The sequence below is a fragment of the Lepus europaeus genome, chromosome 3 (genome assembly GCF_033115175.1).
Source record: "Lepus europaeus isolate LE1 chromosome 3, mLepTim1.pri, whole genome shotgun sequence".
NCBI lineage: Eukaryota > Metazoa > Chordata > Mammalia > Lagomorpha > Leporidae > Lepus > Lepus europaeus.
In genome coordinates this window covers 167,136,218-167,148,790 of record NC_084829.1, presented here as the reverse complement: position 1 = coordinate 167,148,790, position 12,573 = coordinate 167,136,218, and the positions used below count along the sequence as shown (strand labels likewise).

General features: G+C 59.3%; 1 protein-coding gene across 3 annotated transcripts in view; it reads right to left on the bottom strand.

Moving 5' to 3' along the window:
* The window catches only part of CEP43 (centrosomal protein 43), a 39,989-nt gene extending 29,469 nt beyond the window's left edge, over positions 1-10,520 (bottom strand). The window contains exons 1-6 of one of the 3 annotated variants that reach the window (XM_062187029.1): positions 10,374-10,520; positions 10,072-10,125; positions 3,775-3,829; positions 3,267-3,355; positions 2,764-2,901; positions 468-548 (exon numbers count right to left, since the gene is read on the bottom strand). In XM_062187029.1, coding sequence (XP_062043013.1) covers positions 468-548; positions 2,764-2,901; positions 3,267-3,355; positions 3,775-3,829; positions 10,072-10,125; positions 10,374-10,475 — 519 coding nt within the window. In that variant the 5' untranslated portion in view covers positions 10,476-10,520. The remainder of the gene's footprint in view (positions 1-467; positions 549-2,763; positions 2,902-3,266; positions 3,356-3,774; positions 3,830-10,071; positions 10,126-10,373) is intronic. The other 2 variants (XM_062187030.1, XM_062187031.1) reach the window with 2 other exon arrangements.
* Positions 10,521-12,573: the final 2,053 nt, after the last annotated feature.

The window sequence follows — 12,573 nt, the reverse complement described above, 5'->3', positions numbered from 1 at the left end:
ACAATCTCAGAATGGGGTCTCATCTTTATGATTCATAAACACAACAGAGACAAACCTAACAGAACGCATTTTCTTACAGATCCCGAAGTAGTTCACTCATGTAAGAAACCATCATAGTTCACTATTCCAAACCTGATCATCCATCTGGAAGTCTACAATAATCAACACAAAAATTTCGTGTTCTAGAACCTATTATTATTTTCCTAAGCTAAGAATAAAAGTAATCCTCCTTATTAATGAAAGAAAAAAGTTCAAGACCTCACAAGTCCAAATATTCTAGTACAGTATATTTCTTCCCAGAAGCATGAAATTCAAAATACTACCAACAAAGCCAAAGAATAAGCTTTTAAATATACATAAAGAGAAAAAAATACCTCAAGAAATCAAACAGCTCTGTGTTAGAAAAAAACAATCGGAGAGAGAAAAGCAGAGCCCATGGGAGACAGTGCAGAGGCCGCAAGACTCACCTTACTGGGGGTGGTCTGTGAACTGGTTTTTGCTTCTGGCGACTTTGGTGGAGAACGTGTATCAGACAGATCTGGCGCACCCTAAAAGAGTCACAATTTAAAATCAAAACACATCTAAAAATAAAACATGAATATACCAATGGCACTTCAGTGGAACTCTGGCATTTAAAAACGCTAAACAATGTTAACATTTCTATTTTTTCTCATTAATGTAAATACCCCCATTAAATTTTCCCAAAACAAAATACACCCAGATTCTAATTACTTGCAAAATATTTCACTCAATTACCTTGAACAGGCTACTAGGTCTACATGGAAAACGACGCCAGTCTTCCCTCTCTCTCTCTCTCTCAAAGATTTATTTATTTATTTGAGAGACAGGGTTTATTTATTTATTTGAAAGACAGAGAGAGGAAAAGACGAGAGGGATCTTTTAACCTCTGACTCACTCCCCAACTGGCTGCATGGGCCAAGGCTTGGCTAGGTCACAGCCAGGAACCTGAAACTCCATCTGGTCTCCCACATGGGTGCAGGGGCCCAAGCATTGAGGCCACCTTTCGCTGCTTTCCCAGGTGCATCAGCAGATCCGGACCGGAAGCAGAACAGCTGGTACTTGCGCCATCTGGGACACCAGTGTGACACTCGCGGCCTAACTGCTGTGTCACGACAAGGGCCCAGGGCTCTGAATCTCTCCTGCCTAACACCAAGCACAACGTCCATCATACAAGCACAAACCAGAAACCTGTCAGGTAACTCACGAGTGAACAAAACGAAGTACGTGAGCTGAAGAGACAGCTGTGCCCCGTGACTGACGCCACCCAGTCCCTGCCCACCACGGACCTCCTCCTCTCCCCCCGAGTCTGACAGCACTGCAGACGAAACCATCCCTACTCGGAAAACGCCTGCGACCACGTCTTAGGGGACACTTCCACACTCTTGAAGTGGTAAACATTCACTTTCTTATGGAAACAAGTGTTTACCTTGAATAGCTCTGAGCTTTTCAAGGGCAAATAAGTTTTTTCTAAAATGCAGAGACATACAGAAGAGACAGACAGACAGATCTTCCATCTTCCCCAAATGCCCACAACGGCCAGGGCTGGGCCACACCAAAGCCAGGTCCTGGGAACCCAGTCCAGGTCATCACGTGGGTGGCAGGGACCCAGGTGATCATGCCACCACCTCCTGCCTCCCAGGACGTGCGCCAGCAAGAAGCCAGAGTAGAAGCAGAGAGGGACTCCAGGAAGGGACACAGGCGTCCCCCACAGCACCTCCAGGGAGGGACACGGGCGTCCACACAGCACCTCCAGGGAGGGACACGGGCGTCCACACAGCACCTCCAGGGAGGGACACGGGCATCCACACATCACCTCCAGGGAGGGACACGGGCGTCCACACAGCACCTCCAGGGAGGGACACGGGCGTCCACACAGCACCTCCAGGGAGGGACACGGGCGTCCACACAGCACCTCCAGGGAGGGACACGGGCGTCCACACAGCACCTCCAGGGAGGGACACGGGCGTCCACACAGCACCTCCAGGGAGGGACACGGGCGTCCACACAGCACCTCCAGGGAGGGACACGGGCGTACACACAACACCTCCAGGGAGGGACAGGCGTCCACACAGCACCTCCAGGGAGGGACAGGCGTCCACACAGCACCTCCAGGGAGAAACACAGGTGTCCACACATCACCTCCAGGGAGGGACACAGGCGTCCACACAGCACCTCCAGGGAGGGACACAGGCGTCCACACAGCACCTCCAGGGAGGGACACAGGCGTCCACACATCACCTCCAGGGAGGGACACAGGCGTCCACACAGCACCTCCAGGGAGGGACACAGGCGTCCACACAGCACCTCCAGGGAGGGACACAGGCGTCCACACAGCACCTCCAGGGAGGGACACGGGCGTCCCACTCATCACCTCCAGGGAGGGACACAGGCGTCCACACAGCACCTCCAGGGAGGGACACAGGCGTCCACACAGCACCTCCACCTCTGTGAAGATGGCCGCTCTTGTGTTTTACATCCTGCTGTACAGGTCAACCGCTGGTCAGTGAGAAGCTGCGCTCTGCCCCCTCTCGCTCCCAAATCCAACCCCCTCGAGATCAGTGATCCAGGAACTCAGCGGTGTCTGAATCTTACGTACGCGTATATACAATCTGGGCGTCCTCTGTATTTTCAAGGAATACTCTCTCTATGGAAACCTTCATCACAACAGACATGAGCCGCGTGTGGGCCGGAGAAGAGGTAACCGGGGTAAGAAGAAGAGAAGCTCGCACTGCGCGCACTTACCTCTGCGCTGGCGGGCCCTTTCCCCTTCTGCTGGCAGCGGCGAATCACCTCCAGTAACAAGGGCCCGCCCACAGTGCCTTCAGCTTCAATGATTCCCAAGTCTCGGGCTAAATCCTCTCGACCTTCTAGACCCTGAAACTAACAAAGACAGAAAGGGAAGTGCACAAAAACACTGCAAAGGTATCTTTAGAGACTGAATACTTCCAGAGTTTAAAGACAACTTTTTTAAAAAATTATTTTTTTTCTGACAGAGACTCCATTTAATGTCATAACAGAACTGACTACCATAACACCAAGGGGTTATCAGTAAGCTTCAAGCTCCACGAAGCAGGCACACTGGGGCCTACTGACAGCTCAGATGGGTTTTAAGCAGAAATAATCAACTACAAGAAACAATCTAAATGCAAGAAACTAAGAGGTCAGATAGCAACTTTTGGTTAGTGTTAACTCAATGGTAGCAAAGATGACTTCACAGAATAGATGTAAAAAATCATGATTCTCACCGTGCTAGTTTCAGGTTGAAAAACGGCCAAGGTAAAGTCAAGGTTGAAAAACTGAAGAAATTCTGCAACAAGACTAGCCACTAAACGGCCTGTAAAAACCAGAAAACGGTGGGTGACCAAGCCTTAAGAACTCTGAACTCCATATTAGCATGGTGGAACAAGACACCCTGAATTAATGGGAGAAAAGAGGTTTCTATTTTTTTATTATCAATTTCTTCTTTGAATAATCTGATTAAGTAATGAAAAACCCAAATTTCCCAATTTTTTCAATAAGATCATCAATCTGAAACTGCTAGACAACATAACATTCTGTAAATGCACTTCAGTGTTCTGCTTCTTACAGTGAACTGGCCTTAGCCAGGATCTTCCCAGGACCAGAAATATTTAACAGCAACTGAAGCACCGCACAACGGACGACTCCAGCGAGGAGCCGCGTCAGTCACAGGCGCTCCTCCCACGGGGGCTCCAGATCAGGACTCAGGACAGGTAACGTAAGTGAAACGCTTACCATCTTTTGTATTTAAGAACTTCCTCAGGCTCTCATTGACTAAAGGAGTTTTGTTCTGTTAAAAAAGCGAAACAGTCTGTCATATATTTTAAGAACTACTACAAAATGTTCACTAAAGCTTAATTTTTGGCAAAGACGTAATAAATTGCCATAAAATTATGACAATACAGACAAAAAATCATGGCTTTATGAAATCCATTCCACAACTTACAGGATATGCTTTGTGCTATTTAATAACTTCTCAAAGTTAATAAAATTATACATGAAGATATGTGTTTCTTTTAAATTTTCAGATATTTTATAAATCGCTACAAAACTGCTTTTAAAGCTAAATATTCCAGGGGCTGGCGCTGTGGCATAGCAAGTAGAGTTGCCACCTGCAGTGCCAGCACCCCATTTAGGCACTGGTTCGAGTCCTACTTGCTCTACTTCCGACCCAGCTCTCTGCTATGACCTGGAAAGCAACAGAAGGTGACTCAAGTGCTTGGGCCCCTGCACCCACGTGGGAGACCCGGAAGAAGCTCCTGGCTCCTGGCCTCTGATCAGCCCAGCTCCAGCCGTTGCATCCATTTGAGGAGTAAACCAGCAGATGGAAGATGTCTGTCTGTCTCGCTCTCTCTGCCTCACTGTAACTCTGCCTTTCAAATAAATAAATCTTCAAAAAAATTTTCAAATATTCATGTGAGATGAAACTGAGTTTACTTACATAAACTTCATTATTTCAAATACATGAACTTTGATACTGTTATCCTAGAACTATCATTTGTAACATACTAAGAGTTGAATTATATATTTTTGATTTGCAGTTCATCAGTAATATGGGAGATGACTTCATGTGGACCACAGGCCAACTTTTCTCTTGTGATTACACACTGATAAATACAGAAAAAATACCATCACATCAAACCCAAGAGGGAGGCTACGGCGGCAGCGTGTGATGTGCTTCCTGACACACACAGCGTGACTGACCGCTGCAGTGGGGCCGCAGACGCCGACACACACAACAGCACAACCACACTGGAGAGCAGTGTGGTGGATTTTAGGGAAAAAAAAAAAAAAAGTTAAAAACAGCCCTACCAAGTGTTCCAGTCTTTCCGTCTCTAGGTATGAGAGAAATCACAGATCCAAGCAAAGAGTTGACGTGACACAGCAACCTGGCTCACAAGCCGGAAACAAAACCACGCAAACCCTTGTATGTCCATCAGCTGGTGAGGGACTGAACTGTCCGCTCTCCAGACCACACAGCGATGTAAGACTGGAACGCAGGAGCAAACGGAGGGAACCACTGATACACACAACAGGGGAAAACCTCAAACTCGCCACGCTGAATGCATGAAGCCAGACCCAAAGCAGCACCCACGTCAGTCCACGTGCACAGCCCTGAACGGGATCCGGGTCGGGGGGTACAGGGAAGGTCCTGAGGGTCACGGGTACGTTTTCAGTCTTGCAGTGCTGACCGCTCCACACGCACAGCCCTGAACGGGATCCGGGTCGGGGGGTACAGGGAAGGTCCTGAGGGTCACGGGTACGTTTTCAGTCTTGCAGTGCTGACTAAAATCTAGAAAACTTAAATACATCGTGTTTATCACTGATCAGTAACAGCGCCTCGAGTAAGCTGCTGAAATAAGACAAGGAGGGAAGATCCCAGTGGTCCCTGTCGGCTGGTCCCGGAAGCTTCAGGACACTGCGCATTTCAAGAGAAGGGAGGGCCAAGACCAGACGTGCAGTGTACGACGCCAACCCGGAGCAATGTGGAGACAGGGCTCAGGGAGGGAGTAGGGACACCAGAGCAGGGAGGGGGCGGTGTGATCTGAAATAGAAATAACTAAGTGCTCGGACAAACAGGGGCCCCTCCAAGTCTCTGAAAGGTCCATGGGGCAGGGCTAAGGCCAGGCCTGGAGCTCAGGAGGGACATGACAGGGAGAACCCAGGGGCAGAGTCACTGCTGTGGTTAAGGTGACCAAGTAGAAAGTACAGAGAGAGAACAAGAGACGGAGCACCAGGTTTCAAGGACACAGGAAAAAAGGCCGTGCTAAAGAAACCAAGGTACAGGTGCACGTTGGCTAAGCCACCGCCTGCAACACGAGCCCCTCGTGTCAGAGTCCAGCTCGGGTCCCAGCCACTCTCTTCCAGTCCAGCTCCCGATGCCCAGTCCTAGCTGCTGCAGCCAAGGGGAGTGAACCAGCAGATGGACGATCCCTCTCCCCTCCCGTGGTCTCTCCCTCTGCCACTGTGCCTTTCAAACAAACAAATAACTCTTAAAAAGCAGCAGCAGCTGCCACCAGGGCAAGCAGGAGAAAGGAAACCAGAGTTGTCCAAGTCCCAAAAGCCCAGGGAAACTTCCAAGAAGGGAAAAGTCATCCAGAACGGCAAGTGGCACAGCGGTCACCACCAAGTCCACGCAGTCAGGGGGCCTTCCTGCCGACAGCTAGACACACCCCAGGGGCAGCAGCGGATTTCGGCTTACGATGGCGTAGGGAAGGCCAGGAATAGGAGAAGTGGTAGGAGACACATTCTTCTGAAGGCTCTCTGTTCGCTCAGGAGAGGCACACACACACTCAGGCTGAGGAGAGGAGCCGAGCCGAGCCGACAGCAATGCAAGGTTGAGCACACAGCAAATGAGACCCCAGAGGCGAAGGCAGGGACCGCAAAGCACGCGGTCCGGCACGAGTGAGCCTTGCAGGGGTGAGCGAGGAGTGGGCAGGGAAGAGCAGAGCGAGCCAGGACCAGACGGGTCTCCTCCTTGTGAGTGGGGGCCAGGCGAGGCAGAAGGGAGGTGAGTGACAGGCAGACGTTCGGGCCCGGCTGAGGGCCCAGCACGGCCGCTGGCCCCAGCTGCACCACGGGCAATGCAGGAAAGCTGACCTCCAGCCACGGCGCAGGGCGCAGGGCGCCTCCCTGCATCAAAGGGCCACTGTGCCTCCTTCCAGACCCAGCAGGGCTGTGAGGCAAGGGCTTAGGTCCCTAGGGCCTGGCCCACGGGTGCACACAGTCAAGAATGAAAGGTGGCCAGGGAAGGCTGCCCGGCCCAACCAGGATCAGCGAGGCAGGCACACACACGAGGACGTCACAAAGTTCATGGGAAACGGAATTCAAAGTTTAATTTAGTGTAAAAAATTCTGAAACCCACGTGTAGTTTTTCATGACATGCATTTCTCCTGAAGCCACCGCAGACGCACAGGCGGCACAGATGTTTCACACTCAAACCTAACTCCATTCCCACAAACTGTGTGAGGTACGCGTGTCTGCAGGCCCAGGAGCCGTCACGGCAGAGTGCAGACCTCCACCCCGAGCGTGTCCTGCCGACCAGTCCAGGGTGCCTCTCCGGGAGGCGCAGGGACGCGGGCGTCGACGGAAAAATCCACTTAAACCCAAAAAAGTGGTTGGACTTTTGCCAACTGGAAATAGTGCTTCCTTTAGAAGGTAACGGGAACCGGCACGGGAGGGAACCGGCACGGGAGGGAACTCACGTCGTCAGCCTGTGAAGGCCCTGACTGCTCCTGCAGCGACGTGCAATCACTTAGGTAGCACGTCGGCCCTTTCCACTCATTTCTTGTCATCCCGAGAAGCAGAGAGAAGACACAGAAACAAGTCCTTCCGTCCACAGCCAGGGCTGGGCCAGGTCTCACCCAGTCTCCACCCTGGGCGGCAGCACGAAGCCATCCCCTGCGGCCCACCACGGTGCCGTGAGCAGGAAGCTGGACTCAAAACAAGGTATGGAGGAGGGACCACAGTCTGACGGAGGAGGACGGGACCTCGCGCTGAGGGGGGGAGGAGGACAGGACCTCGCTCTGAGGGGGGAGGAGGACGGGATCACGCTCTGAGGGAGGAGGGCGGGACCACGCTCTGAGGGAGGAGGACGGGACCACGCTCTGAGGGCGGAGGAGGACGGGACCACAGTCTGACGGAGGAGGGACCACGCTCTGAGGAGGAGGAGGACGGGACCACAGTCTGACGGAGGAGGGACCACGCTCTAACGGAGGAGGATGGGACCACAGTCTGACGGAGGACGGGACCACGCTCTGAGGGAGGAGGAGGACGGGACCGCGCTCTGAGGGGGAAGGGCGGGACCACGCTCCACGCTCTGAGGGAGGAGGACGGGATCACGCTCTGAGGGAGGAGGGCGGGACCACGCTCTGAGGGAGGAGGAGGACGGGACCACGCTCTGAGGGCGGAGGAGGACGGGACCACAGTCTGACGGAGGAGGGACCACGCTCTAACGGAGGAGGATGGGACCACAGTCTGACGGAGGACGGGACCACGCTCTGAGGGAGGAGGAGGACGGAACCACGCTCTGAGGGGGAAGGGCGGGACCACGCTCCACGCTCTGAGGGAGGAGGACGGGACCACGCTCTGAGGGAGGAGGACGGGACCTCGCTCTGAGGGGGGAGGACGGGACCTCACTCTGAGGGGGGAGGACGGGACCACGCTCTGAGGGGGGAGGACGGGACCTCACTCTGAGGGGGAGGACGGGACCTCACTCTGAGGGAGGAGGACGGGACCACGCTCTGAGGGGGGAGGACGGGACCACGCTCTGAGGGGGAGGACGGGACCTCGCTCTGAGGGGGGAGGGCGGGACCACGCTCTGAGGGGGAGGACGGGACCACGCTCTGAGGAGAGGAGGACGGGACCACGCTCTGAGGGAGGAGGGCGGGACCACGCTCTGAGGGGGGAGGACGGGACCACGCTCTGAGGGAGGAGGACGGGACCACGCTCTGAGGGGGGAGGACGGGACCTCACTCTGAGGGGGGAGGGCGGGACCACGCTCTGAGGGAGGAGGACGGGACACGCTCTGAGGGAGGAGGACGGGACCACGCTCTGAGGGAGGAGGACGGGACCACGCTCTGAGGGAGGAGGACGGGACCTCACTCTGAGGGGGGAGGGCGGGACCACGCCCTGAGGGGGAAGGGCGGGACCACGCTCTGAGGGCGGAGGAGGACGGGACCAGTCTGACGGAGGAGGACGGGACCACAGTCTGACGGGGGCCGCAGCCACTCGTGTGCCCCAGGACTGCTATGGAAAGCAGCTTCTCCTGAATTCTCTGTTTTTCTTTTTTACGAGAGCGCGCGAGCAAGGAGCAGACGGCGTCCAGCGCGGCTCCCGCCCCGTGCTGGTCTGGGTCTCCCAGGCAGGTGCCGGGGCAGAGGACGTGAGCCACCACCTGCTGCCCCCCGGGTGTGCGCCAGCAGGAATCTGGCCGCAGAGGCTGGGCCGGGATTCGAACCAGGGGCGCTGATCCGGGCCGGGCCGGAGCCCTCCCCCTGCCCCCACGACTTTATCTCCGCTCCAGTACTGGTCCGAGTCACTCGGCCCCTTTTCTAAAATTACCCCGAAATGCAAGACACAGGGAGAACCACGGCGCGGCCAGCCGCCGATCCCCGGCTACCGGCTCCGGGCGGTGGGGGCTCCGGGACGAGGGCGGTGGGGGCTCCGGGCGGTGGGGGCTCCGGGCTCGGGGACGAGGGTGGTGGGGGCTCCGGGCGGTGGGGGCTCCGGGCTCGGGGACGAGGGTGGTGGGGGCTCGGGGCTCCGGGCGGTGGGGGCTCCGGGCTCCGGGCTCGGGGACGAGGTTGGTGGGGGCTCGGGGCTCCGGGCGGTGGGGGCTCCGGGCTCCGGGCTCGGTGTTCCGGGACGCGGGCGGTGGGGGCTCCGAGCTCCGGGGGCTCCGGGCTCCGGGGGCTCCGGGCTCGGGGCTCCGGGGGCTCCGGGACGCGGGCGGTGGGGGCTCCGGGCTCCGGGACGAGGGTGGTGGGGGCTCGGGGCTCCGGGCGGTGGGGGCTCCGGGCTCCGGGACGAGGGTGGTGGGGGCTCGGGGCTCCGGGCGGTGGGGGCTCCGGGCTCCGGGACGCGGGCGGTGGGGGCTCCGGGCGGTGGGGGCTCCGGGCTCCGGGCTCGGGGACGAGGGTGGGGGGGGCTCGGGGCTCCGGGACGAGGGTGGTGGGGGCTCCGGGCTCCGGGCTCCGGGCTCGGGGCTCCGGGACGCGGGCGGTGGGGGCTCCGGGCGGTGGGGGGCTCCGGGCTCCGGGCTCGGGGACGAGGGTGGGGGGGGCTCGGGGCTCCGGGCGGTGGGGGCTCCGAGCTCCGGGGGCTCCGGGCTCCGGGGGCTCCGGGACGCGGGCGGTGGGGGCTCCGGGCTCCGGGACGCGGGCGGTGGGGGCTCCGGGCTCCGGGACGCGGGCGGTGGGGGCTCCGGGCGGTGGGGGCTCCGGGGGCTCCGGGCTCCGGGGGCTCCGGGACGCGGGCGGTGGGGGCTCCGGGCGGTGGGGGCTCCGGGACGCGGGCGGTGGGGGCTCTCACCTCGACTTTCTCCTGCTCCTCCAGCGCCAAAAACACGGCTGCCCGCAGCTCGGCCTGGGAAGCAGGGACGGACCACGTCAGGGCCCGGACAGCGCCGTCGGGGGGGCGCCGCCGGCCACGCGCCGACCCCCGCGCTCCGCCAGGCCGCGCCGGCGACCCCGACCCCGAGCCCGGCCCCGCGGCGCCGCCCCCGGCCCGCCCGGCCCCGCACGCCCAGCGCGTCCCGTTGTGACGCCCGCGGCCCCCCGGCCCGGCGCCCGCCTCTCCCCGCGCCGGGCCAGGCCCCGGCCTCCTGGCCCCACCTTGATGCGGTTCAGGACCCCGCTGTTCTCCAGCGTCTGCACCAGCAGGTCCCGCAGCTCCGTGTCCTCCTCGGCCACCACCGCGGCCGCCGTCGCCGCCATCTTGCTTCTCCAAGACAACCGCGAAGCCGCGCGACGGCCAACGGCAGCCGCGCAGGCCGCACGGCGCACGCGCGACGCCGCCGACGCTCCGCCCCTTTGCGTCGGGGGCGGGCCCGCGGTCGACGCTGGGGGCGGGGCCTGGGGCGGGCCCGCGGCCGACGCTGGGGGCGGGGGCGGGGGCGGGGCGGGGCGGGGCGGGGCTTCGGGCGCCCGCGGGGCTGTGAGAGCGCGGGTGCTGAGGCGGGGGCTCGGCGGGCCGCCTGCGGTGCTGTCCCAAGTCACGCGTGTTAGCAACATGCACTGAAATCCGGACCTCCCCAGTCGCGAACGCTCCGCGGCCGGCGGGTGTGAGGGGTGGGCACCGGGGTGGGAGAAGATTCTAGAAGCCGGGAGGACCCCCCCCCCCCGGGGTCCCCGCTGACGCTCCCGCCGCTCGGGTCTCGGCTGGTTACTGGACGAGGCCCCAGGCTGCGCCCCTCGGCCCTGCCCGAGGCGGCGCCCACCTGCTGCTCCGGGTACCTGCGCTCGAGAGCGTTGTTGGCTGTGGGCGTCCACGGCCGGTGCCGCTCCCCAGCGCACCAGGCCGCCCCTCACCTCCCTCTCCGCTCCCTCCTGGCGGGAGGGCCGAGGGTGCAAGGAGGGAGCGCGTGTGGCCTGCGGTCAGGGTCAAGGTCACTCGCGGCTCCAACAGAGCCTGACTGCGCCCCTGTCGGCCCATCTCACTTCCTCCTCCCTCCCCGCCCGCTGTCCTCCCCGCTCTCAGGTCCTTTTCTCGGGCTCTGTCCTGGGCACCCAGGAGTGGGACTGCCCGGCACCAGGGCACCAGGTCAGAGGGGGCCACTGCCGGTGGCCTGGGGGTGCCGGGAATCCCTGGCACGGCCTCCCCGCTGTGCTGAGTCCCAGCGGGCGGTGGGTGAAGGAGGCGCTGACTTTGGCCACAGCTCTAGCGCCTGCAGACACACCGACAACGGTGATATTAAAGACTGTGGAGTCGCCGTTTTGTAAACCGGTACCAGAGGAAAAACATGTAAGGGCTCAAGTCGGCCGAGTCCATCCTAGGCCACTTTCGTGAGCCAGAAACTCCCAGGACGTCACCCTGGTGCCTGAAGTCAGTGCTGACGCCGTGGGAATTGGCAGATCCGTCAAGGCAAAGCCGGGACTCAGAGCCAAGGCGTCCCCTGGAGCCCCACCGCCTCCAGTGGACCTGAATCTGAATCTTTTTTTTTTTTTTTGACAGGCAGCGTGGACAGTGAGAGAGAGACGGAGAGAAAGGTCTTGCTTTTCCCTTGGTTCACCCCCCAAGTGGCCGCTATTGCCGGCACGCTGCGCCGATCCGAAGCCAGGAGCCAGGTGCTTCTCCTGGTCTCCCATGGGGTGCAGGGCCCAAGGACTTGGGCCATCCTCCACTGCCTTCCCGGGCCACGGCAGAGAGCTGGACTGGAAGAGGAGCAACCGGGACAGAACCGACGCCCCGACCGGGACTAGAACCCAGGGTGCTGGTGCCGCAGACGGAGGAGTAGCTGTTGAGCCGCAGCGCCGGCCTGAATCTGAATCTTAACATTCGAATCCCCCAGAGCAGGGCTGGGCAGCGTCCGGCCTGCGGGCCAGAGGGAGACCACGGGACCTGGCCAGGCCAAAGCTGCCGCAGGCGAGACAGAAATGCAGCACGTCTACACCAGCTGCTCTTTAAGCCCATCGTTTTGTACGGCCCACGAGTGATGTTATAAATAGCCAAGTGGCCCTTGGCCAAAAAAACTGGTCCCCACCCCATTCTAGACTTTTCCAACCTTCCGCCTTCTCGGCTGTGGGATTGTAGCCCACCTCACAGAGGTTGTGGATTGGTTGGAAATTAGACCTGTTCTTGAGGTTGGGAAGGGACCCATAAGAAGGCAGCGGGGGCTTGGCCGCCGTGGCAGACGTGGGGTCTGCCCCCAGGAGCATGGGGACCATCAGAGGAGATGGGGTGGACAGACCTGGGCAGAGGGGAGACCCATGGAGTGGGTGGGGTTAAACAAAGGGGAGAAGGCGCCGCGGGCCTGCGGGGAACAGCGCTGGAATCCTGATTTGGGGGATGAAGGGTCTGTGGGATGTCTGGGGT